The sequence below is a fragment of the Coregonus clupeaformis genome, unplaced genomic scaffold (genome assembly GCF_020615455.1).
Source record: "Coregonus clupeaformis isolate EN_2021a unplaced genomic scaffold, ASM2061545v1 scaf0172, whole genome shotgun sequence".
Taxonomy (NCBI): Eukaryota; Metazoa; Chordata; class Actinopteri; order Salmoniformes; family Salmonidae; genus Coregonus; species Coregonus clupeaformis.
In genome coordinates, this window is record NW_025533627.1 from 387,501 (window position 1) to 413,458 (window position 25,958).

At 45.2% G+C, this 25,958-nt stretch overlaps 1 protein-coding gene across 2 annotated transcripts in view; it reads left to right on the plus strand.

Moving 5' to 3' along the window:
* The window catches only part of LOC121555688 (ubiquitin carboxyl-terminal hydrolase 32-like), a 108,144-nt gene that overhangs the window by 78,254 nt on the left and 3,932 nt on the right, over positions 1 to 25,958 (plus strand). For both annotated transcript variants that reach the window (XM_045213926.1, XM_045213927.1), the window contains exons 27-30: positions 7,695 to 7,879; positions 8,326 to 8,412; positions 8,707 to 8,827; positions 10,060 to 10,251. In XM_045213926.1, the coding sequence (XP_045069861.1) occupies positions 7,695 to 7,879; positions 8,326 to 8,412; positions 8,707 to 8,827; positions 10,060 to 10,251 (585 nt within the window). The remainder of the gene's footprint in view (positions 1 to 7,694; positions 7,880 to 8,325; positions 8,413 to 8,706; positions 8,828 to 10,059; positions 10,252 to 25,958) is intronic.

Below are 25,958 nucleotides of genomic sequence, written 5' to 3' on the forward strand. Positions count from 1 at the left end.
CCTCATCTCTGTACCCAACACATACAATTATCTGTAAGGTCCCACAGTCAAGCAGTGAATTTCAAACACAGATTCAACCACAAAGAGCAGGCAGGTTTTCCAATGCCTCACAAAGAAGATGGGTAAAAAAAAGCAGACATTGAATATCCCTTTGAGCATGGTGAAATTATTAATTACACTTTGGATGGTGTATCAATACACCCAGTAACTACAAAGATACAGACATCCTTCCTAACTTGGTTGTCCTGAATACAAAGTGTTACGTTTGGGGCAAATCCAATACTACACATTACTGAGTACCACTCTCCATCTTTTCAAGCATAGTGCTGGCTGCATCATGTTATGGGTATGCTTGTAATCGTTAAGGACTGGGGAGTTTTTCAGGATAAAAAATAAACTGAATGGAGCTAAGCACAGGCAAAATCCTAGAGGAAAACCTGGTTCAGTCTGCTTTGCACCAGACACTGGGAGATGAATTCAGCTTTCAGCAGGACAAAAACCTAAAATACACAAGGCCAAATCTACAGTTTATGCTTACCAAGAAGACAGTGAATGTTCCTGAATGGCCAAGTTACAGTTTGACTTAAATCTACTTGAAAATCTATTGCAAGACCTGAAAATGGTTGTCTAGCAATGATCAACAACCAATTTGACAGAGCTTGAAGAATTTTGAAAATAATTATGGGCAAATGTTGCACAATCCAGGTGTGGAAAGCTCTTAGAGACTTACCCAGAAAGACTCACAGCTGTAATCGCTGCCAAAGGTGCTTCTACAAAGTATTGAGTCAGGGGTGTGAATAATTACATAAATATCTAATTTACATATGTCATTTTCTGTAAATTAGTAAACAATTCTAAAACCATGTTTTAATTTTGTCAGTATGGGGTATTGTGTGTAGATTAAAAACAATTTAATACATTTTGAATTCAGGCTGTAACACATCAAAATGTGGAATAAGTAAAGGGGTATGAATACTTTCTGAAGCCTCTGTGTTTGTGTGCGTGTGTGTACACAGTGCATTCGGAAAGTATTCAGACCCCTTCACTTTTTCCACATTTTGTTACGTTACAGCCTTATTCTAAAATGGATTACATCGTTTTGTTCCCCCTCATCAATCTACACACAATACCCCATAATGACAAAGCAAAAACAAGTTTTTAGAAATGTTTGCTAAATATGTAAGTATTCAGACCCTTTACTCAGTACTTTGTTGAAGCACCTTTGGCAGCGATCACAGCCTCGAGTCTTCTTGGGTATGACGCTACAAGTTTGGCACACCTGTATTTGGGGAGTTTCTCCCATTCTTCTCTGCAGATCCTCTCAAGCTCTGTCAGGTTGGATGGGGACCGTCGCTGCACAGCTATTTTCAGGTCTCTCTAGAGATTGTTCGATGGGGTTCAAATCCGGGCTCTGGCTGGGCTACTCAAGGACATTCAGAGACTTGTCCCGAAGCCACTCCTGCGTTATCTTGGCTGTGTACTTAGGGTTGTTGTCCTCTTGGAAGGTGAACCTTCGCCCCAGTCTGAGGTCCTGAGCGCTCTGGAGCAGGTTTTTTTCAAGGATCTCTCTATACTTTGCTCTAATCAGGATCGAGGGAAATATGAACAGTCTCCCAGTCCCTGCCACTGAAAAACATCCCCACAGCATGATGCTGCCACCATGCTTCACCGTAGGGATGGTATTGGCCAGGTGATGAGCGGTACCTGGTTTCCTCCAGATGTGACGCTTGGCATTCAGGCCAAAGAGTTCAATCTTGGTTTCATCAGACCAGAGAATCTTGTTTCTCATGGTCTGAGAGTCTTTGGGTGCCTTTCGGCAAACTCCAAGCGGGCTGTCATGTGCCTTTTACTGAGGAGTGGCTTCCGTCTGGCCACTCTACCATAAAGGCCTGATTGGTGGAGTGCTGCAGAGATGGTTATCCTTCTGGAAGGTTCTCCCATCTAAACAGAGGAACTCTAGAGCTCTGTCAGAGTGCCATTGGGTTCTTGGTCACCTCCCTGACCAAGGCCCTTCTCCCCAAATCAAATCAAATTGTATTTGTCACATGCACCGAATACAACAGGTGTAGACCTTACTGTGAAATGCTTACTTACAAGCCCTTAACCAACAATGCAGTTCAAGAAATATAGTTAAATATTTACTAAATAAACTAAAGTAAAAACGTTTTTAAAGCAACACAATAAAATAACAATAACAAGGCTATATACAGGGGGTACCGGTACCGAGTCAATGTGCGGGGATACAGGTTAGTCAAGGTAATTTGTACATGTAGGTAGGGGTAAAGTGACTATGCAAAGATAATAAACAGCGAGTAGCAGCAGTGTAAAAACAAAGGGGGGGGATGTAAATAGTCTGGGTGGCCAATTGATTAATTGTTCAGCAGTCTTATGGCTTGGGGGTAGAAGCTGTTAAGGAGCCCTTTGGTCCTAGACTTGGCGCTCCTGTACCGCTTGCCGTGCGGTAGCAGAGAGAACAGTCAATGCCTTGGGTGACTGGAGTCTTTGACAATTTTTAGGGTCTTCCTCTGACACCGCCTGGTATAGAGGTCCTGGATGGCAGGAAGCTTGGCCCCAGTGATGTACTGGGCCGTACGCACTACCCTCTGTAGTGCCTTGTGGTCAGAGGCCGAGCATTTGCCATACCAGGCAGTGATGCAACCGGTCAGGATGCTCTCGATGGTGCAGCTGTATAACTTGTTGAGGATCTGGGGACCCATGCCAAATCTTTTCAGTCTCCTGATGGGGAAAAGGTGTTGTCGTGCCCTCTTCACGACTGTCTTGGTGTTTTTGGACCATGATAGTTCGTTGGTGATGTGAACACCAAGGAACTTGAAACTCTCTACCCACTCCATCACAGCCCCGTCGATGTTAATGGGGGCCTGTTCGACCCGCCTTTTCCTGTAGTCCACGATCAGCTCCTTTATCTTGCTCACATTTAGGGAGACATTGTTGTCCTGGCACCACACTGCCAGATCTCTGACCACCTCCCTATAGGCTGTCTCATCGTTGTCTGTGATTAGTTTGGCCGGGAAGAATCTTGGTGGTTCCAAACTTCTTCCATTTAAGAATGATGGAGGCCACTGTGTTCTTGGGGACCTTCAATTCTGCAGAAATGTTTTGGTACCCTTGTCCAGATCTGTGCCTCGACACAATCCTGTCTCGGACCTCAACGGTCAATTCCTTCGACCTCATGGATTGTTTTTTGCTCTGACATGCACTGTCAAATGTGGGGCCTTTTATATAGACAGGTGTGTGCCTTTCCAAATAATGTCCAATCAATTGAATTTAACACAGGTGGAAAAAGTCAAGGGGTCTGAATGCTTTTTGAAGGCACTGTGTGTGTATATATACACAGTACCAGTCAAAGGTTTGGACACACCTACTCATTCCATGTTTTTCTTTATTTTTACTATTTTCTACATTGTAGAACAATAGTGAAGACATCAAAACTGTGAAATAACACATATGGAATCATGTAGTAACCATGAAAGTGTTAAACAAATGAAAATGTATTTTATATTTGAGATTCTTCAAAGTAGACACCCTTTGCCTTGATGACAGCTTTGCACACTCTTGGCATTCTCTCAACCAGCTTCATGAGGTCGTCACCTGGAATGCATTTCAATTAACAGGTGTGCCTTGTTAAAAGTTAATTTGTGGAATTTCTTTCCTTCTTCATGTGTTTGAGCCAATCAGTTGTGTTGTGACAAGGTAGGGTTGGTATACAGAAGATAGCCCTATTTGGTAAGAGACCAAGTCCATATTATGGCAAGAACAGCTCAAATAAGCAAAGAGAAACGACAGTCCATCATTACTTTAAGACATGAAGGTCAGTCAATCCGGACAATGTCAAGAACTTTGAACGTTTATTCAAGTGCAGTCGCAAAAACCATCAAGCGCTATGATGAAACTGGTTCTCTTGAGGAACACACAGGAAAGGAAGACCCAGAGTTACCTCTGCTGCAGAGGATAAGTTCATTAGAGTTTCCAGCCTCCAATATCGGCAATTAACTGCACCTCAGATTGCAGCCCAAATAAATGCTTCACAGAGTTCCAGTCACAGACACATCTCAACATCAACTGTTCAGAGGAGACTGCGTGAATCAGGCCTTCATTGTCGAATTGCTGCAAAGAAACCACTACTAAAGGACTCCAATAAGAAGAAGAGACTTGCTTGGGCCAAGAAACACGAGCAATGGACATTAGACTGGTGGAAATCTGTTTTTTGGTTCCAACCGGCATGTCTTTGTGAGACGCAGAGTAGGTGAACGGATGATCTCCGCATGTGTGATTCCCACCGTGACGCATGGAGGAGATGGTGTGGGGTTGCTTTGCTGGTGACACCGTCTGTGATTTATTTAGAATTCAAGGTACACTTAACCAGCATGGCTACCACAGCATTCTGCAGCGATACGCCATCCCATCTGGTTTGGGCTTAGTGGGACTATCATTTGTTTTTCAACAGGACAATGACCAAAAACACCTCCAGGCTGCGTAAGGGCTATTTTACCAGGAAGGAGAGTGTTGGAGTGCTGCATCAGATGACCTGGCCTCCACGATCACCCGACCTCAACCAATTTGAGATGGTTTGGGATGAGTTGGACCGCAGAGTGAAGGAAAACAGCCAACAAGTGCTCAGCATATGTGGGAACTCCTTCTAGACTGTTGGAAAAGCATTCCAGGTGACTGCCTCATGAAGCTGGTTGAGAGAATGCCAAGAGTGTGCAAAGCTGCCCTAGTGATATGTATTTTTAGGAAGGACGTTGTCCAGGCCACTTTTGTCTGTTTTTAGATTATGATGATATTATATCTACAGTCGTGGTCAAAAGTTTTGAGAATGACACAAATATTAAGTCCAGCAAGCGCCAGGACCGTCTCCTAAAGTTGATTCGCCTGCGGGATCGGGGCACCACCAGTGCAGAGCTTGCTCAGGAATGGCAGCAGGCAGGTGTGGGTGCATCTGCACGCACAGTGAGGCAAAGACTTTTGGAGGATGGCCTGGTGTCAAGAAGGGCAGCAAAGAAGCCACTTCTCTCCAGGAAAAACATCAGGAACAGACTGATATTCTGCAAAAGGTACAGGGATTGGACTGCTGAGGACTGGGGTAAAGTCATTTTCTCTGATGAATCCCCTTTCCGATTGTTTGGGGCATCCGGAAAACACCTTGTCCGGAGAAGACAAGGTGAGCGCTACCATCAGTCCTGTGTCATGCCAACAGTAAAGCATCCTGAGACCATTCATGTGTGGGGTTGCTTCTCAGCCAAGGGAGTGGGCTCACTCACAATTTTGCAGAAGAACACAGCCATGAATAAAGAATGGTACCAACACATCCTCCGAGAGCAACTTCTCCCAACCATCCAAGAACAGTTTGGTGACAACCAATGCCTTTTCCAGCATGATGGAGCACCTTGCCATAAGGCAAAAGTGATAAGTAAGTGGCTCGGGGAACAAAACATCGACATTTTGGGTCCATGGCCAGGAAACTCCCCAGACCTTAATCCCATTGAGAACTTGTGGTCGATCCTCAAGAGGCGGGTGGACAAACAAAATCCCACAAATTCGGACAAACTCCAAGCATTGATTATGCCAGAATGGGCTGCCATCAGTCAGGATGTGGCCCAGAAGTTAATTGACAGCATGCCAGGGTGGATTGCAGAGGTCTTGAAAAAGAAGGGTCAACACTGCAAATATTGACTCTTTGCATAAACTTAATGTAATTGTCAATAAAAGCCTTTGACACTTATGGAATGCTTGTAATTATACTTCAGTATACCATAGTAACATCTGACAAAAATATCTAAAAATACTGAAGCAACGAACTTTGTGAAGACCAATACTTGTGTCATTCTCAAAAATGTTGACCACGACTGTACATACACGCAGCAGCTTCACACTGAAACCTCTAGATGCTGTTTTCCATTGTGCCCTTAGATTCATGACTGGTGATCATTTTTATCAAACGTTGGGTTGGGCCTCTCTGTCTGTAAGAAGATGGCAGCATTCCCTTCTGTTTATTTACAAAGCGTGTAGCAAGGGAGTCTCAGTGCGTGGATGTGTTGCAGGGGGGGGCTCAGTGCGTGGATGTGTTGCAGGGGAGGCTCAGTGCGTGGATGTGTTGCAGGGGGGCTCAGGCGTGGATGTGTTGCAGGGGGGCTCAGGCGTGGATGTGTTGCAGGGGAGGCTCAGTGCGTGGATGTGTTGCAGGGGAGGCTCAGTGCGTGGATGTGTTGCAGGTGAGTCTCAGGCGTGGATGTGTTGCAGGGGAGGCTCAGTGCGTGGATGTGTTGCAGGGGAGGCTCAGTGCGTGGATGTGTTGCAGGGGAGGCTCAGGCGTGGATGTGTTGCAGGGGAGGCTCAGGCGTGGATGTGTTGCAGGGGCAGTCTCAGGCGTGGATGTGTTGCAGGGGGGCTCAGGCGTGGATGTGTTGCAGGGGGGGGCTCAGGCGTGGAGGTGTTGCAGGGGGGCTCAGGCATGGAGGTGTTGCAGGGGGAGTCTCAGGCGTGGATGTGTTGCAGGGGGAGTCTCAGGCGTGGATGTGTTGCAGGGGGAGTCAGGCGTGGATGTGTTGCAGGGGGAGTCTCAGGCGTGGAGGTGTTGCAGGGGGGCTCAGGCGTGGAGGTGTTGCAGGGGGGGGCTCAGGCGTGGATGTGTTGCAGGGGGAGTCTCAGGCGTGGATGTGTTGCAGGGGGAGTCTCAGGCGTGGATGTGTTGCAGGGGGGGGCTCAGGCGTGGAGGTGTTGCAGGGGAGTCTCAGGCGTGGATGTGTTGCAGGGGGGGTTCAGGCGTGGAGGTGTTGCAGGGGGGGGCTCAGGCGTGGAGGTGTTGCAGGGGGGGCTCAGGCGTGGAGGTGTTGCAGGGGGAGTCTCAGGCGTGGATGTGTTGCAGGGGGGGGGCTCAGGCGTGGATGTGTTGCAGGGGGGCTCAGGCGTGGAGGTGTTGCAGGGGAGGCTCAGGCGTGGAGGTGTTGCAGGGGGGGCTCAGGCGTGGAGGTGTTGCAGGGGGAGTCTCAGGCGTGGATGTGTTGCAGGGGGCTCAGGCGTGGAGGTGTTGCAGGGGAGTCAGGCGTGGATGTGTTGCAGGGGGGGGCTCAGGCGTGGAGGTGTTGCAGGGGGAGTCTCAGGCGTGGATGTGTTGCGGGGGGGGCTCAGGCGTGGATGTGTTGCAGGGGGGGCTCAGGTGTGGAGGTGTTGCAGGGGGGGGCTCAGGCGTGGAGGTGTTGCAGGGGGGGGCTCAGGCGTGGAGGTGTTGCAGGGGGAGTCTCAGGCGTGGATGTGTTGCAGCGGAGGCTCAGGCGTGGATGTGTTGCAGGGGAGTCTCAGGCTTGAAAACATTAGTGGGGGTGCACTAAGTGAAGGTTGGGTTTGTTTTTATGATAATTTTTTCATCATTTAGTATTTTATTGTGTTTTGTATTGATGTGTGTGTTTTGTATTGTGCAGGGCTCATTTGAAAGAGACTTGGGCTCAATATGACACCCTGTTAAAATAAAATCTATAGAAAGAGTAATTAAAAGTTCCTAATAAGGAGAGGATAGTTGCAATGAGGAAATACATTTAGGAACTTGGGCATGAGGCGCTGGGTGAACTTGAGTATTAACTGGTGAATACTTTTAGAGGTCTCTGGCCCCCTTCCTCATGTTTGATCCTGGAGGTTCGTGGTTCTGACTGTTTTCATTCCTGTGTGTCCTCCTGTAGATGCGGACGGAGTTGTATTTCCTGTCCAGTCAGAAGAACCGTGCCAGTCTGTTCGGGATGCCTCTGATCGTTCCCTGTACGGTCCACACCAGTAAGAAGGACCTGTATGATGCTGTCTGGATACAGGTGGCACGTCTGGCCAGCCCTCTGCCCCCGCAGGAGGCCAGCAACCATGCACAGGACTGGTCAGTACCACACACACACACACACACACACACACACACACACACACACACACACAGGACTAGTCAGACACACACGCTGCACCGCATCTCTCACACACATACACATACACACACACACACACACACACACACACACACACACACACACACACACACACACACACACACACACACACACACACACACACACACACACACACACACACACACACACACACACACATACACATACACACACACACACACACACACACACACACACACACACACACACACACACAGGGCTAGTCGGCAAGTCTCCCCTTGATTGACTGAACAGGGCTATTCAGGAAGTTTCCAACTGACGGGAAGGTTATCTTGATTTGAAGGTAATTTTTATTGTCTGAAGGTGATTATCGTTTGTAGGTTGTTTAATAATGTTGTGTGTATTATGTCTCCTACTACAGTGATGACAGTATGGGCTACCAGTACCCCTTCACACTGAGAGTGGTAGGGAAGGACGGTACCTCATGTGCCTGGTGTCCCTGGTACAGGTGAGGCCTCCTCCATCATCATCATCATCAAAACACACACTTCTCTTCTATTACAGTATCCACTGCATGTGTATGGGGAAACGGCGTGTGTATGGGGAAACGGCGTGTGTATGGGGAAACGGCGTGTGTATGGGGAAACGGCGTGTGTAGGGGAAACGGCGTGTGTATGGGAAACGGCGTGTGTAGGGGGAAACGGCGTGTGTATGGGGAAACGGCGTGTGTAGGGGAAACGGCGTGTGTTTTTGTACCGTCTCTGTGCTTCTGCTCATGTGTGTTTGTGACTGTGTGTTTCAGGTTCTGTCGAGGCTGTGCGGTGGACTGTACGGAGGACAGGGCCTCGGTAGGAAACGCTTGCATAGCTGTGGACTGGGACCCGACAGCCCTACACCTGCGCTACCAGACCTCACAGGAGAGGGTAATGTACACTCACCACCCCGTTCACCAAAATGGTTAGCTCCTACAGACAGAGAGCCACGTGGTCGTGGCTTTCTATATAAAGCAGGCAGAACGGCATCGAGGCATTCAGTTACTGTTTGATTGAATGTTAGAATGGACAAAACAAGTGACGTAAGTGACTTTGAGCGTTGTGTGATCGCCGGTGCCAGGCGCGCCGGATCCAGTATCTCAGAAACGGCCGCCCCTCCTGGGCTTTTCACGTACGACAGTGTCTAGCGTTTTACCGAGAATGGTGTCGCAAACAAATAAACATTCAGTCAGCAGCAGTCCTGTGGGCGAAAGACCGCTCGTTGATGAGAGAGAAGTCGAAGGAGAATGGCAAGAATCGTGCAAGCTAACAGGCGGGCCGCAAATAACGGCGCAGTACAACAGTGGTGTGCAGAACGGCATCTGGGAACGCACAACTCGGCGGTGCTCGTCACGGATGGGGCTATTGCAGCAGACGACCACACCGGGTTCAACTCCTATCAGCTAAAAACAAGAAGAAGCGGCTCCAGTGGGCACGCAATCACCAACACTGGACAATTGAGGAGTGGAAAAACACTGCCTGGTCCAAAGAATTACGGTACCTATTGGGTCGTGCTGACGGTAGTCAGGATTTGGTGTAAGCAGCATGAGTCCATGGACCCATCCTGCCTGGTGTCAACGGGTATAGGCTGGTGGCGGTGGTGGTGGAATGGTGTGTGTGGAATGTTTTCCTGGCACACGTTAGGTCCCTCGATTAGCAATTGAGCAACAGTTGAACGCCACACCTTGTAGAATCCATTCCCTGAAGAATTCGGGCTGTTCTGGATGGCAAAGGTGGATCCGACCCGGTACTAGATGTGTGTACCTAAATAAACTGAGTGTATATCATGTAGAATATCCTACATCCCTATACCTCTGCTACCAGACCTCACAGGAGAAGGTCATATACATCATATCATATAGTATATCCATTACAATCTATACATACTGGAACCGTACAGGCCTGCACCTCCCCTTACCACACAGGAGAGGGTGAGTCTTCAGATCCAAGAGGAGAAGATGACATCCGCACGTCCAGGTGCTGGAGATATGTTGAGCTTTACCCGTATCAGATCACATCCCCTGGCTCTGTCCCTGATCTGTCACAGGCCCGATTCTGTCTGGTTATCGGTCCCGTCTAACCCCCTTCTCCCGGTGTCTCTCTCTCTCTCTCTCTCTCGCTAGATAGTGGAGGAGCACTGCAGTGTGCAGCAGAGTCGCAGGGCCCAGGCTGAGCCCATCAGTCTAGACAGCTGTCTGAAGGCCTTCACCAGCGAGGAGGAGCTGGGAGAGGACGAGCTCTACTACTGCTCCAAGTGCAAGACCCACCGCCTGGCCACCAAGAAACTGGACCTGTGGAGGCTGCCTCCTATACTGGTCAGAACACTGACACACACACACACTGACACACACACACACACTGACACACACACTGACACACACACACACACTGACAAACACACACACACTGACACACACACACACACTGACACACACACACACACACACACACACACACACACACACACACACACTGACACACACACTGACACACACACACACACACTGACACACACTGACACACACACACTGACACACACACACACTGACACACACACACTGACACACACACACACTGACACACACACACACTGACACACACACACACTGACACACACACACACACACACACACACTGACACACTGACGCACAGTAGTAGGAGAGAAAAGGAGAGAAAATGCCGACAGCTTCTTCTAACGAAAACATCATACCTCCACGCCCGCAGCTTGTTGACAAAACTATACTTTGTTTACAAAGCAGATGAGGGCCAGCCCACTGAAACAACTACTAAGCAAAAGGTGTTACAGAGCAGTGGAAGGGAGGTTTAGTTCCAAAACGACTAACTATTTTACCCATTACATTAGCATTCTAACGTTACTCTCCTAGCAACTCAATTAAAATTCTTTTTTTTGTGATAATGATGTGAACATATAAACTGAGTAGACCAAACGTTAGGAACGACTTCCTGATTTTTAAACATCCTTCTTTAACCTGTCTCCTCCCCTTCATCTACACTGATTTGAAGTGGATTTAACAGGTGACATCAATAAGGGATCATAGCTTTCACCTGGATTCACCTGGTCAGTCTATGCCATGGAAAGAGCAGGTGTTCTTCATGTTTGTATACTCTGTGTATTCAACATGACATTCGTGTGACCATTATAATATGATTACATCCCAAAAGTAATGTGAAATGCACTCATAACTGCAATTGGCATGCTGACCTGAAGGAATGTCCACCAGAGCTGTTGCCAGAGAATTGAATGTTAATTTCTTTACCATAAGCCAACGTCATTTTAGAGAATTTGGCAGTACATCCAACCAGCCTCACAACCGCAGACCACGTGTAACCACGCCAGCCCAGGACCTCCACTTCAGTCTTCTTCACCTGCGGGATCATTTGAGACCAGCCACCCGGACAGCTGATGAAACTGAGTATTTATGTCTGTAATATAGTCCTTTTGTGGGGAAAAACTCATTCTGATTGGCTGGGCCTGGCTCCCAAGTGGGTGGGCCTATGCCTTCCCAGGCCCACTCATGGCTGCGACCCTTCCCAGTCATGTGAAATCCATAGATTAGGGCCTAATTAATTTATTTAAATTGACTGATTTCCTTATATGAACTGTAACTCTGTACAATCATTGAAATTGTTGCATGGTACGTTCTATATTTTTGTTCAGTGCATTCGGAAAGTATTCAGACCACTACTTTTTCCACATTTTGTTACGTTACAGCCTTATTCTGAAATTGATCAACTTGTTTTTTTCCCTCATCATTAAACACACACTACCCCATAATGACAAAGCAAAAACAGGTTTCTAGAGTTTTTGGCAAATGTATAAAAAAAATATATATTTTTACTGATATCACATTTACAGTTGAAGTTGGAAGTTTACATACACTTAGGTTGGAGTCATTAAAACTTGGTTTTCAACCGCTCCACAAATCTCTTGTTAACAAACTATAGTTTTGGCAAGTTGGTTAGGACATCTACTTTGTGCATGACACAAGTAATTTTTCCAACAATTGTTTACAGACAGATTATTTCACTTATAATTCACTGTATCACAATTCCAGTGGGTCAGAAGTTTACATACACTAAGTTGACTGTGCCTTTAAACAGCTTGGAAAATTCCAGAAAATGATGTCATGGCTTTAGAAGCTTCTGATAGGCTAATTGACATCATTTGAGTGAATTGGAGGTGTACCTGTGGATGTATTTCAAGGCCTACCTTCAAACTCAGTGCCTCTTTGCTTGACATCATGGGAATGTGTAGACCTCCACAAGTCTGGTTCATCCTTGGGAGCAATTTCCAAACACCTGAAGGTACCACGTTCATCTGTACAAACAATAGTACGCAAGTACAGTGAGGGTAAAAAGGATTTGATCCCCTGCTGATTTTGTACGTTTGCCCGCTGACAAAGACATGATCAGTCTATAATTTTAATGGTAGGTTTATTTGAACAGTGATAGACCGAATAACAACAAAGAAATCCAGAAAAACGCATGTCAAAAATGTTATAAATTGATTTGCATTTTAATGAGGGAAATTAGTATTTGACCCCTCTGCAAAACATGACTTAGTACTTGGTGGCAAACCCTTGTTGGCAATCACAGAGGTCAGACATTTCTTGAAGTTGGCCACCAGGTTTGCACACATCTCAGGAGGGATTTTGTCCCACTCCTCTTTGCAGATCTTCTCCAAGTCATTAAGGTTTCGAGCCTGACGTTTGGCAACTCGAACCTTCAGCTCCCTCCACAGATTTTCTATGGGATTAAGGTCTGGAGACTGGCTAGGCCACTCCAGGACCTTAATGTGCTTCTTCTTGAGCCACTCCTTTGTTGCCTTGGCCGTGTGTTTTGGGTCATTGTCCTGCTGGAATACCCATCCACGACCCATTTTCAATGCCCTGGCTGAGGGAAGGAGGTTCTCACCCAAGATTTGACGGTACATGGCCCCGTCCATCATCCCTTTGATGCAGTGAAGTTGTCCTGTCCCCTTAGCAGAAAAACACCCCAAAAGCATAATGTTTCCACCTCCATGTTTGACGGTGGGGATGGTGTTCTTGGGGTCATAGGCAACATTCCTCCTCCTCCAAACACGGCGAGTTGAGTTGATGCCAAAGAGCTCGATTTTGGTCTCATCTGACCACCACTTTCACCCAGTTCTCCTCTGAATCATTCAGATGTTCATTGGCAAACTTCAGAAGGGACTGTATATGTGCTTTCTTGAGCAGTGGGACCTTGTGGGTGCTGCAGGATTTCAGTCCTTCACGGCGTAGTGTGTTACCAATTGTTTTCTTGGTGACTATGGTCCCAGCTGCCTTGAGATCATTGACAAGATCCTCCCGTGTAGTTCTGGGCTGATTCCTCACCGTTCTCATGATCATTGCAACTCCACGAGGTGAGATCTTGCATGGAGCCCCAGGCCGAGGGAGATTGACAGTTATTTTGTGTTTCTTCTATTTGCGAATAATCACACCAACTGTTGTCACCTTCTCACCAAGCTGCTTGGCGATGGTCTTGTAGCCCATTCCAGCCTTGTGTAGGTCTACAATCTTGTCCCTGACATCCTTGGAGAGCTCTTTGGTCTTGGCCATGGTGGAGAGTTTGGAATCTGATTGATTGATTGCTTCTGTGGACAGGTGTTTTTTGTACAGGTAACAAGCTGAGATTAGGAGCACTCCCTTTAAGAGTGTGCTCCTAATCTCAGCTCGTTACCTGTATAAAAGACACCTGGGAGCCAGAAATCTTTCTGATTGAGAGGGGGTCAAATACTTATTTCCCTCATTAAAATGCGAATCAATTTATAACATTTTTGACATGCGTTTTTCTGGATTTTTTTGTTGTTATTCTGTCTCTCACTGTTCAAATAAACCTACCATTAAAATTATAGACTGATCATGTCTTTGTCAGTGGGCAAACGTACAAAATCAGCAGGGGATCAAATACTTTTTTCCCTCACTGTATAAACACCATGGGACCACGCAGCCGTCATACCGCTCAGGAAGGAGACTCGTTCTGTCTCCTAGAGATGAACGTACTTTGGTGCGAAAGTGCAAATCAATCCCAGAACAACAGCAAAGGACCTTGTGAAGATGCTGGAGGAAACAGGTACAAAAGTATCTACAGTATATCGACATAACCTATATCGACATAACCTGAAAGGCCGCTCAGCAAGAAAGAAGCCACTGCTCCAAAACCGCCATAAAAAAGCCAGACTACGGTTTGCAACTGCACATGGGGACAAAGATCGTACTTTTTGGAGAAATGTACTCTGGTCTAATGAAACAAAAATTGAACTGTTTGGCCATAATGACCATTGTTATGTTTTAGAGGAAAAAGGGGAATGCTTGCAAGCCGAAGAACACCATCCCAATCGTGAAGCACGGGGGTGGCAGCATCATGCTGTGGGGGTGCTTTGCTGCAGGAGAGACTGGTGCACTTCACAAAATAGATGACATCATGAGGAAGGAAAATTATGTGGATATATTGAAGCAACATCTCAAGAGATCAGTCAGGAAGTTAAAGCTTGGTCGCAAATTAGTCTTCCAAATGGACAATGACCCTAAGCATACTTCCAAAGTTGTGGGAAAATGGCTTAAGGACAACAAAGTCAAGGTATTGGAGTGGCCATCACAAAGCCCTGACCTCAATCCTATAGAACATTTGTGGGCAGAACTGAACTGTACATACAGTTGAAGTCTAAAGTTTACATACACCTTAGCCAAATACATTTAAACTCAGTTTTTCACAATTCCTGACATTTAATCCTAGTAAAAATTCCCTGTTTTAGGTCAGTTAGGATCACCACTTTATTTTAAGAATGTGTGTAGATTGATGAGGATTTTTATTTATTTAATCAATTTTAGATTAAGGCTTTAACGTAATAAAATGTGGAAAAGGTCAAGGGGTCTGAATACTTTCCTAATGCACTGTATTTACACTACCTCGCATTTGTCTGTGCCAGCCTGCAGCCCTGGACAGAGCATTGCACCATGGGAGTTGAAATGCACTCTGGGAGTCGTAGTATGCTGTGTAAAATCCGTTGTATTTCTATAGTGTTTAGACCATTGCAATATAGAAGCTTCAGAAATTAGCTTCAAAGTGTTCGTTTTGGAACTAAACTATTCATTTAATACATTAAAGTATGTAAGGGATAATCAACGAGGGGCTTATGCGTTCCATGGAAAATAATGAACGACGTGGAAGGTGTGTTCCACAACGCGCTAGAAGGGTGGAACTAACCTTCCACGGAGTTGCATTATATTCCAGAGAACCCATAGAGCCCCAAGTTGATTATCCCTTTTATACCAGGGCTATAATTTAACACATTTGCAGAAATGTGTTAATTTGCCGGTAGTATTGTGTTCAACATCCACTGAAGTATCTAGCAAGTTGACTATATAGTTACCATAGTTGCCGTGGTAACCAAACAAACAGACTTGCTAGTTTAGCGAACCAAACCGTCAGTCCTTGCTTGCTATTATGAAATTGTAATTCAACAATGCCAATAAGGTTTTCAATTCGACTTTTGCTTTCAAAAGCAGCTCAAACATAGAACATGTAAGAATGAACTGTAGCCATTTAATTATACGGTCCTGATATACCGTGCGTTATAGAGCCCCATAGTGGAGGTGTCATAATACCCATAAAACCTAGTGGTCAAACTGACAATTTTCCCAATTCTATTTCCACCATTTTTCCCATAGTGGATTTTAGAAACACTTAAAATAAGGACTGTGTTTCGTGTAGGCTTACCCTGGGGTGATGTTTTGATAACCATGTAAATCTCTCTCCGACAAGGTGACTTTTATCAATCTATTTGGCTCTATTTATTCTCAGATTCGAAAATATATTAGCATATTGATTAATTACTACATTTAGCTAACATTAGACAGTTAATCCAGAGATTCTTACCTTTGCCTCGATTCAGCAGTCTCTTCCAGATCATCATGGCATTTGTAGTTGTTTATGATAGCCACATTAGCAGCAAATTAGCATTCCATTTTCAAATACAGGTGAATATATTGATAAAAGTCACCTTGTCCTAGAGAGGTTAGACGGGTATCAAAACGTCACGCCAGGTTAAGCCTACACGAAACAGTCCTTATTTTAAGTGTTTCTAAAAAACCCTATGGGATAAATTTTTATTTTTTTATTTTATTTCACCTTTATTTAACCAGGTAAACCAGTTGAGAACAAGTTCTCATTTACAACTGCGACCTGGCCAAGATAAAGCAAAGCAGTGCGATAAAAACAACAACACAGAGTTACATATGGGGTAAAACAAAACAAAGTCAAAAATACAACAGAAATACATATATATACAGTGTGTGCAAATGTAGCAAGTTATGGAGGTAAGGCAATAAATAGGCTATAGTGCAAAATAATTACAATTAGTATTAACACTGGAATGATAGATGTGCAAGAGATGATGTGCAAATAGAGATACTGGGGTACAAATGAGCAAAATAAATAACAATATAGGGATGAGGTAGTTGGGCGGGCTAATTTCAGATGGGCTGTGTACAGGTGCAGTGATCGGTAAGGTGCTCTGACAACTGATGCTTAAAGTTAGTGAGGGAGATAAGTGTCTCCAGCTTCAGAGATTTTTGCAATTTGTTCCAGTCATTGGCAGCAGAGAACTGGAAGGAATTGCGGCCAAAGGAGGTGTTGGCTTTGGGGATGACCAGTGAGATATACCTGCTGGAGCGCAGACTACGGGTGGGTGTTGCTATGGTGACCAATGAGCTAAGATAAGGTGGGGATTTGCCTAGCAGTGATTTATAGATGGCCTGGAGCCAGTGGGTTTGGCGACCGAATATGTAGTGAGGACCAGCCAACAAGAGCGTACAGGTCACAGTGGTGGGTATTATATGGGGCTTTGGAGACAAAACGGATGGCACTGTGATAGACTACATCCAATTTGCTGAGTAGAGTGTTGGAGGCTATTTTGTAAATGACATCGCCGAAGTCAAGGATCGGTAGGATAGTCAGTTTTACGAGGGCATGTTTGGCAGCATGAGTGAAGGAGGCTTTGTTGCGAAATAGGAAACCGATTCTAGATTTAACTTTGGATTGGAGATTCTTAATGTGAGTCTGGAAGGAGAGTTTACAGTCTAACCAGACACCTAGATATTTGTAGTTGTCCACATATTCTAGGTCAGACCCGTCGAGAGTAGTGATTCTAGTCGGGTGGGCGGGTGCAAGCAGCGTTCGGTTGAAGAGCATGCATTTAGTTTTACTAGTGTTTAAGAGCAGTTGGAGGCTACTGAAGGAGTGTTGTATGGCATTGAAGCTCGTTTGGAGGTTTGTTAACACAGTGTCCAATGAAGGGCCAGATGTATACAAAATGGTGTCGTCTGTGTAGAGGTGGATCTGAGAGTCACCAGCAGCAAGAGCGACGTCATTGATATACACAGAGAAAAGAGTCGGCCAAAGAATTGAACCCTGTGGCACCCCCATAGAGACTGCCATAGGTCCAGACAACAGGCCCTCCGATTTGACACATTGAACTCTATCTGAGAAGTAGTTGGTGAACCAGGCGAGGCAGTCATTTGAGAAACCAAGGCTATTTAGTCTGCCAATAAGAATGCGGTGGTTGACAGAGTCGAAAGCCTTGGCCAGGTCAATGAAAACGGCTGCACAGTACTGTCTATTATCGATCGCGGTTATAATATCGTTTAGGACCTTGAGCGTGGCTGAAGTGCACCCATGACCAGCTCGGAAACCGGATTGCATAGCGGAGAAGGTACGGTGGGATTCGAAATGGTCGGTGATCTGTTTGTTGACTTGGCTTTCAAAAACTTTTTGAAAGGCAGGGCAGGATGGATATGGGTCTGTAACAGTTTGGATCTAGAGTGTCACCCCCTTTGAAGAGGGGGATGACCGCGGCAGCTTTCCAATCTCTGGGGATCTCAGACGTTACGAAAGAGAGGTTGAACAGGCTAGTAATAGGGGTTGCGACAATTTCGCGGCTAGTTTTAGAAAGAAAGGGTCCAGATTGTCTAGCCCAGATGATTTGTAGGGGTCCAGATTTTGCAGCTCTTTCAGAACATCAGCTGTCTGGATTTGTGTGAAGGAGAAGCGGGGGGGCATGGGCAAGTTGCAGCGGAGGGTGCAGAGCTGGTGGCCGGGGTAGTGGTAGCCAGGTGGAAAGCATGGCCAGCCGTAGCAAAATGCTTGTTGAAATTCTCGATTATTGTAGATTTATCGGTGGTGATAGTGTTTCCTAGCCTCAGTGCAGTGGGCAGCTGGGAGGAAGTGCTCTTATTTTCCATGGACTTTACAGTGTCCCAAAACTTTTTGGAGTTAGTGCTACAGGATGCAAATTTCTGTTTGAAAAAGTTAGCCTTTGCTTTCCTAACTGCTTGTGTATATTGGTTCCTAACTTCCCTGAAAAGTTGCATATCGCGGGGGCTATTTGATGCTAATGCAGTACGCCACAGGATGTTTTTGTGCTGGTCAAGGGCAGTCAAGTCTGAGGAGAACCAGGGGCTATATCTGTTCTTAGTTCTGTATTTTTTGAATGGGGCATGTTTATTTAAGATTGAGAGGAAATTACTTTTAAAGAACAACCAGGCATCCTCTACTGACGGAATGAGATCTATATCCATCCAGGATACCTGGGCCAGGTCAATTAGGAAGGCCTGCTCGCTGAAGTGTTTTTGGGAGCGCTTTGACAGTGATGAGGGGTGGTCGTTTGACCGCGGACCCGTTACGGACGCAGGCAATAAGGCAGTGATCGCTGAGATCCTGGTTGAAGACAGCGGAGGTGTATTTAGAGGGTAAGTTAGTCAGGAGGATATCTATGAGGGTACCCATGTTTACGGATTTAGGGTTGTACCTGGTAGGTTCGTTGATAATTTGTGTGAGATTGAGGGCATCTAGTTTAGATTGTAGGATGGCCGGGGTGTTAAGCATATCCCAATTTAGGTCACCAAGCAGTACGAACTCTGAGGATAGATGGGGGACAATCAATTCACATATGGTGTCCAGGGCACAGCTGGGGGCTGAGGGGGGGGCTGTAGCAAGCGGCAACAGTGAGAGATTTATTTCTGGAAAGGTGGATTTTTAGAAGTAGAAGCTCAAACTGTTTGGGCACAGACCTGGATAGTATGATAGAGCTCTGCAGGCTATCTCTACAGTAGATTGCAACTCCACCCCCTTTGGCAGTTCTATCTAGACGGAAAATGTTATAGTTGGGGATGGACATTTCAGAATTTTTGGTGGCCTTCCTAAGCCAGGATTCAGACACTGCTAGAACATCAGGGTTGGCGGAGTGTGCTAACGCAGTGAATAACTCAAACTTAGGAAGGAGGCTTCTGATATTTATGTGCAGAAAACCAAGACTTTTACGGTTACAGAAGTCAACAAATGATAGCTCCTGGGGAGTAGGAGTGATACTGGGGGCTGCAGGGCCTGGGTTAGCCTCTACATCACCAGAGGAACAGAGGAGGACTATAATAAGGATACGACTAAAGGCTTTAAGAACTGGTCTTCTAGTGCGTTGGGTACATAGAATAAAGGGGGCAGTTCTCCGGGCGTTGTAGAAAAGATTCAGGGCATTATGTACAGAAAAGGATATGGAAGGATATGAGTACAGTTCAGGTAACCCTAAGCGTTGGGTAACAATGAAAGAGATAGCGTCACTGGAGCCACCGATTGAGTCGGTCTCGGCGTGTATGGGGGGTGGAACAAAGGAACTATTTGAGGCAGTTTGAGAGGGACTAGGGGTTCTACAGTGAAATTGTATAATAAGAACTAACCCAAACAGCAATAGGCAAGGCATAATTGACATGGGAGAGAGGCATAAAGCAGTCACAGGTGTTATTAGAGAGACCTAAAACAACAACTGGAAATAGCGATAACGTTTGGGCTAAGGCTAAACAGAATAAACAGGACAGGGTACCGTGTAAAGGAACAGTCCAGCAGGCATCAGCTGTGCAGCTGAGTGATCATAAGGTCCAGTGAACAGCAATATGTGAGTCCGAGAGCAGTTCAAATTGGTGCTTCAGCACAGCTAGCAGGGAGCACAGTTGTAGTTTGCGTGTGCTAGCGGGCCGGGGCTGGCAGATGGATCTTCGTGGTCGTCGCAACGGGAATCCTGTTCAAACCACATCAGACTATTTCGTCGGCAAACCAGTCGTGTTGGATCGGCGGGGGCTCAGTGTCAACACTAGGAGGTCCCGTCCGGTTGACAGAGAGGTAGATAGCCGGGAGATGGGCCTGAGGCTAGCTCAAGGCTAACTGGTGCTTGCTATAGGGCAATGGTAATCAGCCAACAACAGGTTGCAGCTAGCTAGCTGGTTGCGATGATCCGGCGCTAGGGTCCAGTGATTCCGGCAGAAAATGAACGGTGGAAAAATGATTGGAACCATTTCCCTGTTTCACCAAGGTTTTATGGGTATTATGACTCATACTGTGGTACTCTGTGGTCCGTTGGTATTAGATAGAAACCCGCCTGTGGGGAAAACAACCTGTGGCTACCCCATTTGGCTCACAACAAAACTTGACCTTTTTCAAATAATACAATTTTGTTGTTGTCGGCTTGTTTTAGTAATAACAAAACTGCATTTCAGAAAAGTACATGTCTAAAGATTACTTTTTAACATTGCCTGCTCCCGAGCGTTTTTTCGCTCCTTAGAAAAGCGTTATATTTTAGGGCTTCCCTCATGCCCCTTTTCTTGACGGTGCTAGCAGCCACGTGAGTGAGTGCTAGCTAGCTACCGACCTGAACATTTAGCTAGCCAAGACCAAGAACACAAAAAAACAGACTATAAAGCTACGAGTAGTGAGTGGAGTTACAAACAGATGGTACTAAACAAGTTAAATATCTTACCTGTGATGAAATGTTTTCTTCAAATCAAATCAAATTGTATTTGTCACATGCGCCGAATACAACAGGTGTAAACCTTACAGTGAAATGCTTACTTACAAGCCCTTAACCAACAATGCAGTTTTAAGAAAAATAAATGTTAAGTAAAACATAGATAAGTAAAAATAAGAAAAATATCAAATTATTAATTAATTAAAAAATAATTAAAGAGCAGCAGTAAAATAACAGCAGCGAGGCTATATACAGGGGGTACCGGTACAGAGTCAATGTGTGGGGGAACAGGTTAGTCGAGGTAATTGAGGTAATATGTACATGTGGGTAGAGGTAAAGTCTATGCATAGATAATAAACAGAGAGTAGCAGCAGCGTAAAAAGGGGCGGGGGGGAGGGACAATGCAAATAGCCATTTGATTAGCTGTTCAGGAGTCTTATGGTTTGCGGGTAGAAACTGTTAAGAAGTCTTTTGGACCTAGACTTGGTGCTCCGGTATCGCTTGCCGTGCGGTAGCAGAGAGAACAGTCTATGACTAGGGTGGCTGGAGTCTTTGGCAATTTTTAGGGCCTTCCTCTGACACCGCCTGGTATAGAGGTCCTGGATGGCAGGAAGCTTGGCCCCAGTGATGTACTGGGCCGTACGCACTACCCTCTGTAGTGCTTTGTGGTTGGAGGCCAAGTAGTTGCCATACCAGGTGGTGATGCAACCATTCAGGATGCTCTCGATGGTGCAGCTGTATAACTTTTTGAGGATCTGAGGACCCATGCCAAATCTTTTCAGTCTCCTGAGGGGGAATAGGCTTTGTCGGGCCCTCTTCATGACTGTCTTGGTGTGTTTGGACCATGATAGTTTGTTGGTGATGTGGACACCAAGGAAATTGAAGCTCTCAACCTGCTCCACTACAGCCCCGTCGATGAGAATGGGGGCGTGCTCTGTCCTCCTTTTCCTATAGTCCACAATCATCTCCTTTGTCTTGATCACGTTGAGGGAGAGGTTGTTATAAATTTAAATGTAATATGCCATTTAGCAGACGCTTTTATCCAAAGCGACTTACAGTCATGTGTGCATACATTTTTTTTTGTGTATGGGTGGTCCCGACACCACACGTTTTAAAGGTCTTACACACATTAGCTACGGCGAGCGTGATCACACAGTCATCCGGAACAGCTGATGCTCTCATGCATGCTTCAGTGTTGCTTGCCTCGAAGCGAGCATAGAAGTAATTTAACTCATCTGGTAGGCTCGTGTCACTGGGCAGCTCACGGCTGTGCTTCCCTTTGTGGTCCGTAATAGTTTGCAAGCCCTGCCACATCTGACGAGCGTCGAAGCCGGTGTAGTGTGATTCAATCTTATTACTGTATTGACGCTTTGCCTGTTTGATGGTTTGTCGGAGGGCATAGCAGGATTTCTTATAAGCGTCCGGGTTAAGGTCCCGCTCCTTGAAAGCGGCTGCTCTACCCTTTAGCTCAGTGCGGATGTTGCCTGTAATCCATGGCTTCTGGTTGGGGTATGTACGTACGGTCACTGTGGGGACGACGTCATTGATGAAGCCAGTGACTGATGTGGTGTACTCCTCAATGCCATCGGAAGAATCCCAGAACATATTCCAGTCTGTGCTAGCAAAACAGTCCTGTTGCGTAGCATCTGTGTCATCTGACCACTTTTTTTTTTATTGAGCGAGTCACTGGTAATTCCTGCTTTAGTTTTTGCTTGTAAGCAGGAATCAGGAGGATAGAATTATGGTCAGATTTGCCAAATGGAGGGCGAGGGAGAGCTTTTTACGCGTCTCTGTGTGTGGAGTAAAGGTGGTCTAGAGTTTTTTTTGGGGGGGGGGTTTTCTCTAGCATGTAACATGCTGGTAGAAATGAGGTAAAACAGACTTAAGTTTCCCTGCATTAAAGTCCCCGGCCACTAGGAGCGCCGCCTCTGGATGAGCGTTTTCCTGTTTGCTTTATGGCCTTATACAGCTCTCTGAGTGTGGTCTTATTGTATCTTCGTGTAGCCTACGTGGACACCGGGTCCCCACATTTCCCACATCGAATAGCCTGAAGCCACAGGGCTCTTCTCGCATGCTCTATTTCCATATGTGGGAGCATTGCGAACCGTAGGTCGGGATTTCTGATCTGGTTACATCTTTTCAGCATGTTTTGTTATTTCTGTAATAGATGACATAAATCGATGACGAAGTTGTCTCTTTTACAATTGGGGTCAATGGGAAAGAATGTTTGTTTTCCCCAATTTGTGGGCGTGGTCGAGGGGAATTCTTTATTAAGTGAATATCGACTCTGAGTATAGTGAAATAATGCAGGCTATAGAATGCCATTCAAGCCAATCAGAAACGAGTATTCAACAATGCCATGGTATAATTAGCTGGAATTAATAATGAATCATGGGTCTAATAAATATCATGTCATTTGACCCAATATTATGTCCATAGATGAGCAAATTAACCCTCATATGTATCAAATTACATTTTAAAATAGTTAAGATGTAATTATACAATTATTTTCTATGCTCTGAGTCTCGTGGTTTTGAATCAGGAACATTTAAGATATTATTCTATTATTTAACATGGTGTTTTATTTTTTTAAGAACTAAATATAGAAGTTATTCTATGTGTTATTTTAGTGGGTCTATCAGTTATCAACATGTTGTTCAATGTTTAGAAAAATTAAGCGTAGTGGTTATTCTGTGACTTTAGCTAATTAGCTTTTTTTTTTGCTGTGGTTTTGGTATCAAGTATCGTGATACTAAGTTCGTATCGGTATCGAAGTCAAAGTTTTGGTATCGTGACAACACTATCAGATATTGTCTACTGTAGTTAGATGTTATGATGCTACCAGATACTGTCTACTGTAGTTAGATGTTATGATGCTACCAGATACTGTAGTTAGATTTTATGATGCTACCAGATACTGTCTACTGTAGTTAGATGTTATGATGCTACCAGATACTGTCTACTGTAGTTAGATGTTATGATGCTACCAGATACTGTAGTTAGATGTTATGATGCTACCAGATACTGTAGTTAGATGTTATGATGCTACCAGATACTGTCTACTGTAGTTAGATGTTATTATGCTACCAGATACTGTCTACTGTAGTTAGATGTTATGATGCTACCAGATACTGTAGTTAGATGTTATGATGCTACCAGATACTGTAGTTAGATGTTATGATGCTACCAGATACTGTAGTTAGATGTTATGATGCTACCAGATACTGTCTACTGTAGTTAGATGTTATGATGCTACCAGATACTGTAGTTAGATGTTATGATGCTACCAGATACTGTAGTTAGATGTTATGATGCTACCAGATACTGTAGTTAGATGTTATGATGCTACCAGATACAGTCTGCTGTATTTAGATGTTATGATGCTACCAGATACTGTAGTTAGATGTTATGATGTTACCAGATACTGTAGTTAGATGTTATGAGGCTACCAGATACTGTAGTTAGATGTTATGATGTTACCAGATACTGTAGTTAGATGTTATGATGCTACCAGATACTGTAGTTAGATGTTAGGATGCTACCAGATACTGTAGTTAGATGTTATGAGGCTACCAGATACTGTAGTTAGATGTTATGATGTTACCAGATACTGTAGTTAGATGTTATGATGCTACCAGATACTGTCTACTGTAGTTAGATGTTATGATGCTACCAGATACTGTAGTTAGATGTTATGATGCTACCAGATACTGTAGTTAGATGTTATGATGCTACCAGATACTGTTTACTGTAGTTAGATGTTATGATGCTACCAGATACAGTCTGCTGTATTTAGATGTTATGATGCTACCAGATACTGTAGTTAGATGTTATGATGCTACCAGATACTGTAGTTAGATGTTATGATGTTACCAGATACTGTAGTTAGATGTGATGAGAAAATAGTGCACTATAGAGAATAGGGCACCATTTGGGATGCACCTCAAGTTTCTCAGAGCATCCACAGGATGGGGCACATGATTCACTACATAGTACCCACCATCACAACATAGTACCCACCATCACTACATAGTACCCACCACCACTACATAGTACCCACCACCACTACATAGTACCCACCACCACTACATAGTACCCACCACCACTACATAGTACCCACCACCACTACATAGTACCCACCACCACTACATAGTACCCACCACCACTACATAGTACCCACCACCACTACATAGTACCCACCACCACTACATAGTACCCACCACCACTACATAGTACCCACCACCACTACATAGTACCCACCACCACTACATAGTACCCATCATCACAACATAGTACCCACCACCACTACATAGTACCCACCACCACTACATAGTACCCACCACCACTACATAGTACCCACCACCACTACATAGTACCCACCACCACTACATAGTACCCACCACCACTACATAGTACCCACCATCACAACATAGTACCCACCACCACTACATAGTACCCACCACCACTACATAGTACCCACCACCACTACATAGTACCCACCACCACTACATAGTACCCACCACCACTACATAGTACCCACCACCACTACATAGTACCCACCACCACTACATAGTACCCACCATCACTACATAGTACCCACCACCACTACATAGTACCCACCATCACTACATAGTACCCACCATCACTACATAGTACCCACCATCACTACATAGTTCCCACCACCACTACATAGTACCCACCACCACTACATAGTACCCACCATCACTACATAGTACCCACCACCACTACATAGTACCCACCACCACTACATAGTACCCACCACCACTACATAGTACCCACCACCACTACATAGTACCCACCACCACTACATAGTACCCACATCACTACATACCACACACATAGTACCCACCACCACCACATAGTACCCACCACCACTACATAGTACCCACCACCACTACATATTACCCACCACCACTACATAGTACCCACCACCACTACATAGTACCCACCATCACTACATAGTACCCACCACCACTACATAGTACCCACCATCACTACATAGTACCCACCACCACTACATAGTACCCACCATCACTACATAGTATGATTGAAACACAGTATACTTTACAACACTGTTTCCTGTATTATTATTATTATTATTATTATTATTATTATTATTATTTAAAAGCAAGATCTCATTATTAGCAATGTAAACAGGCGTATCTACA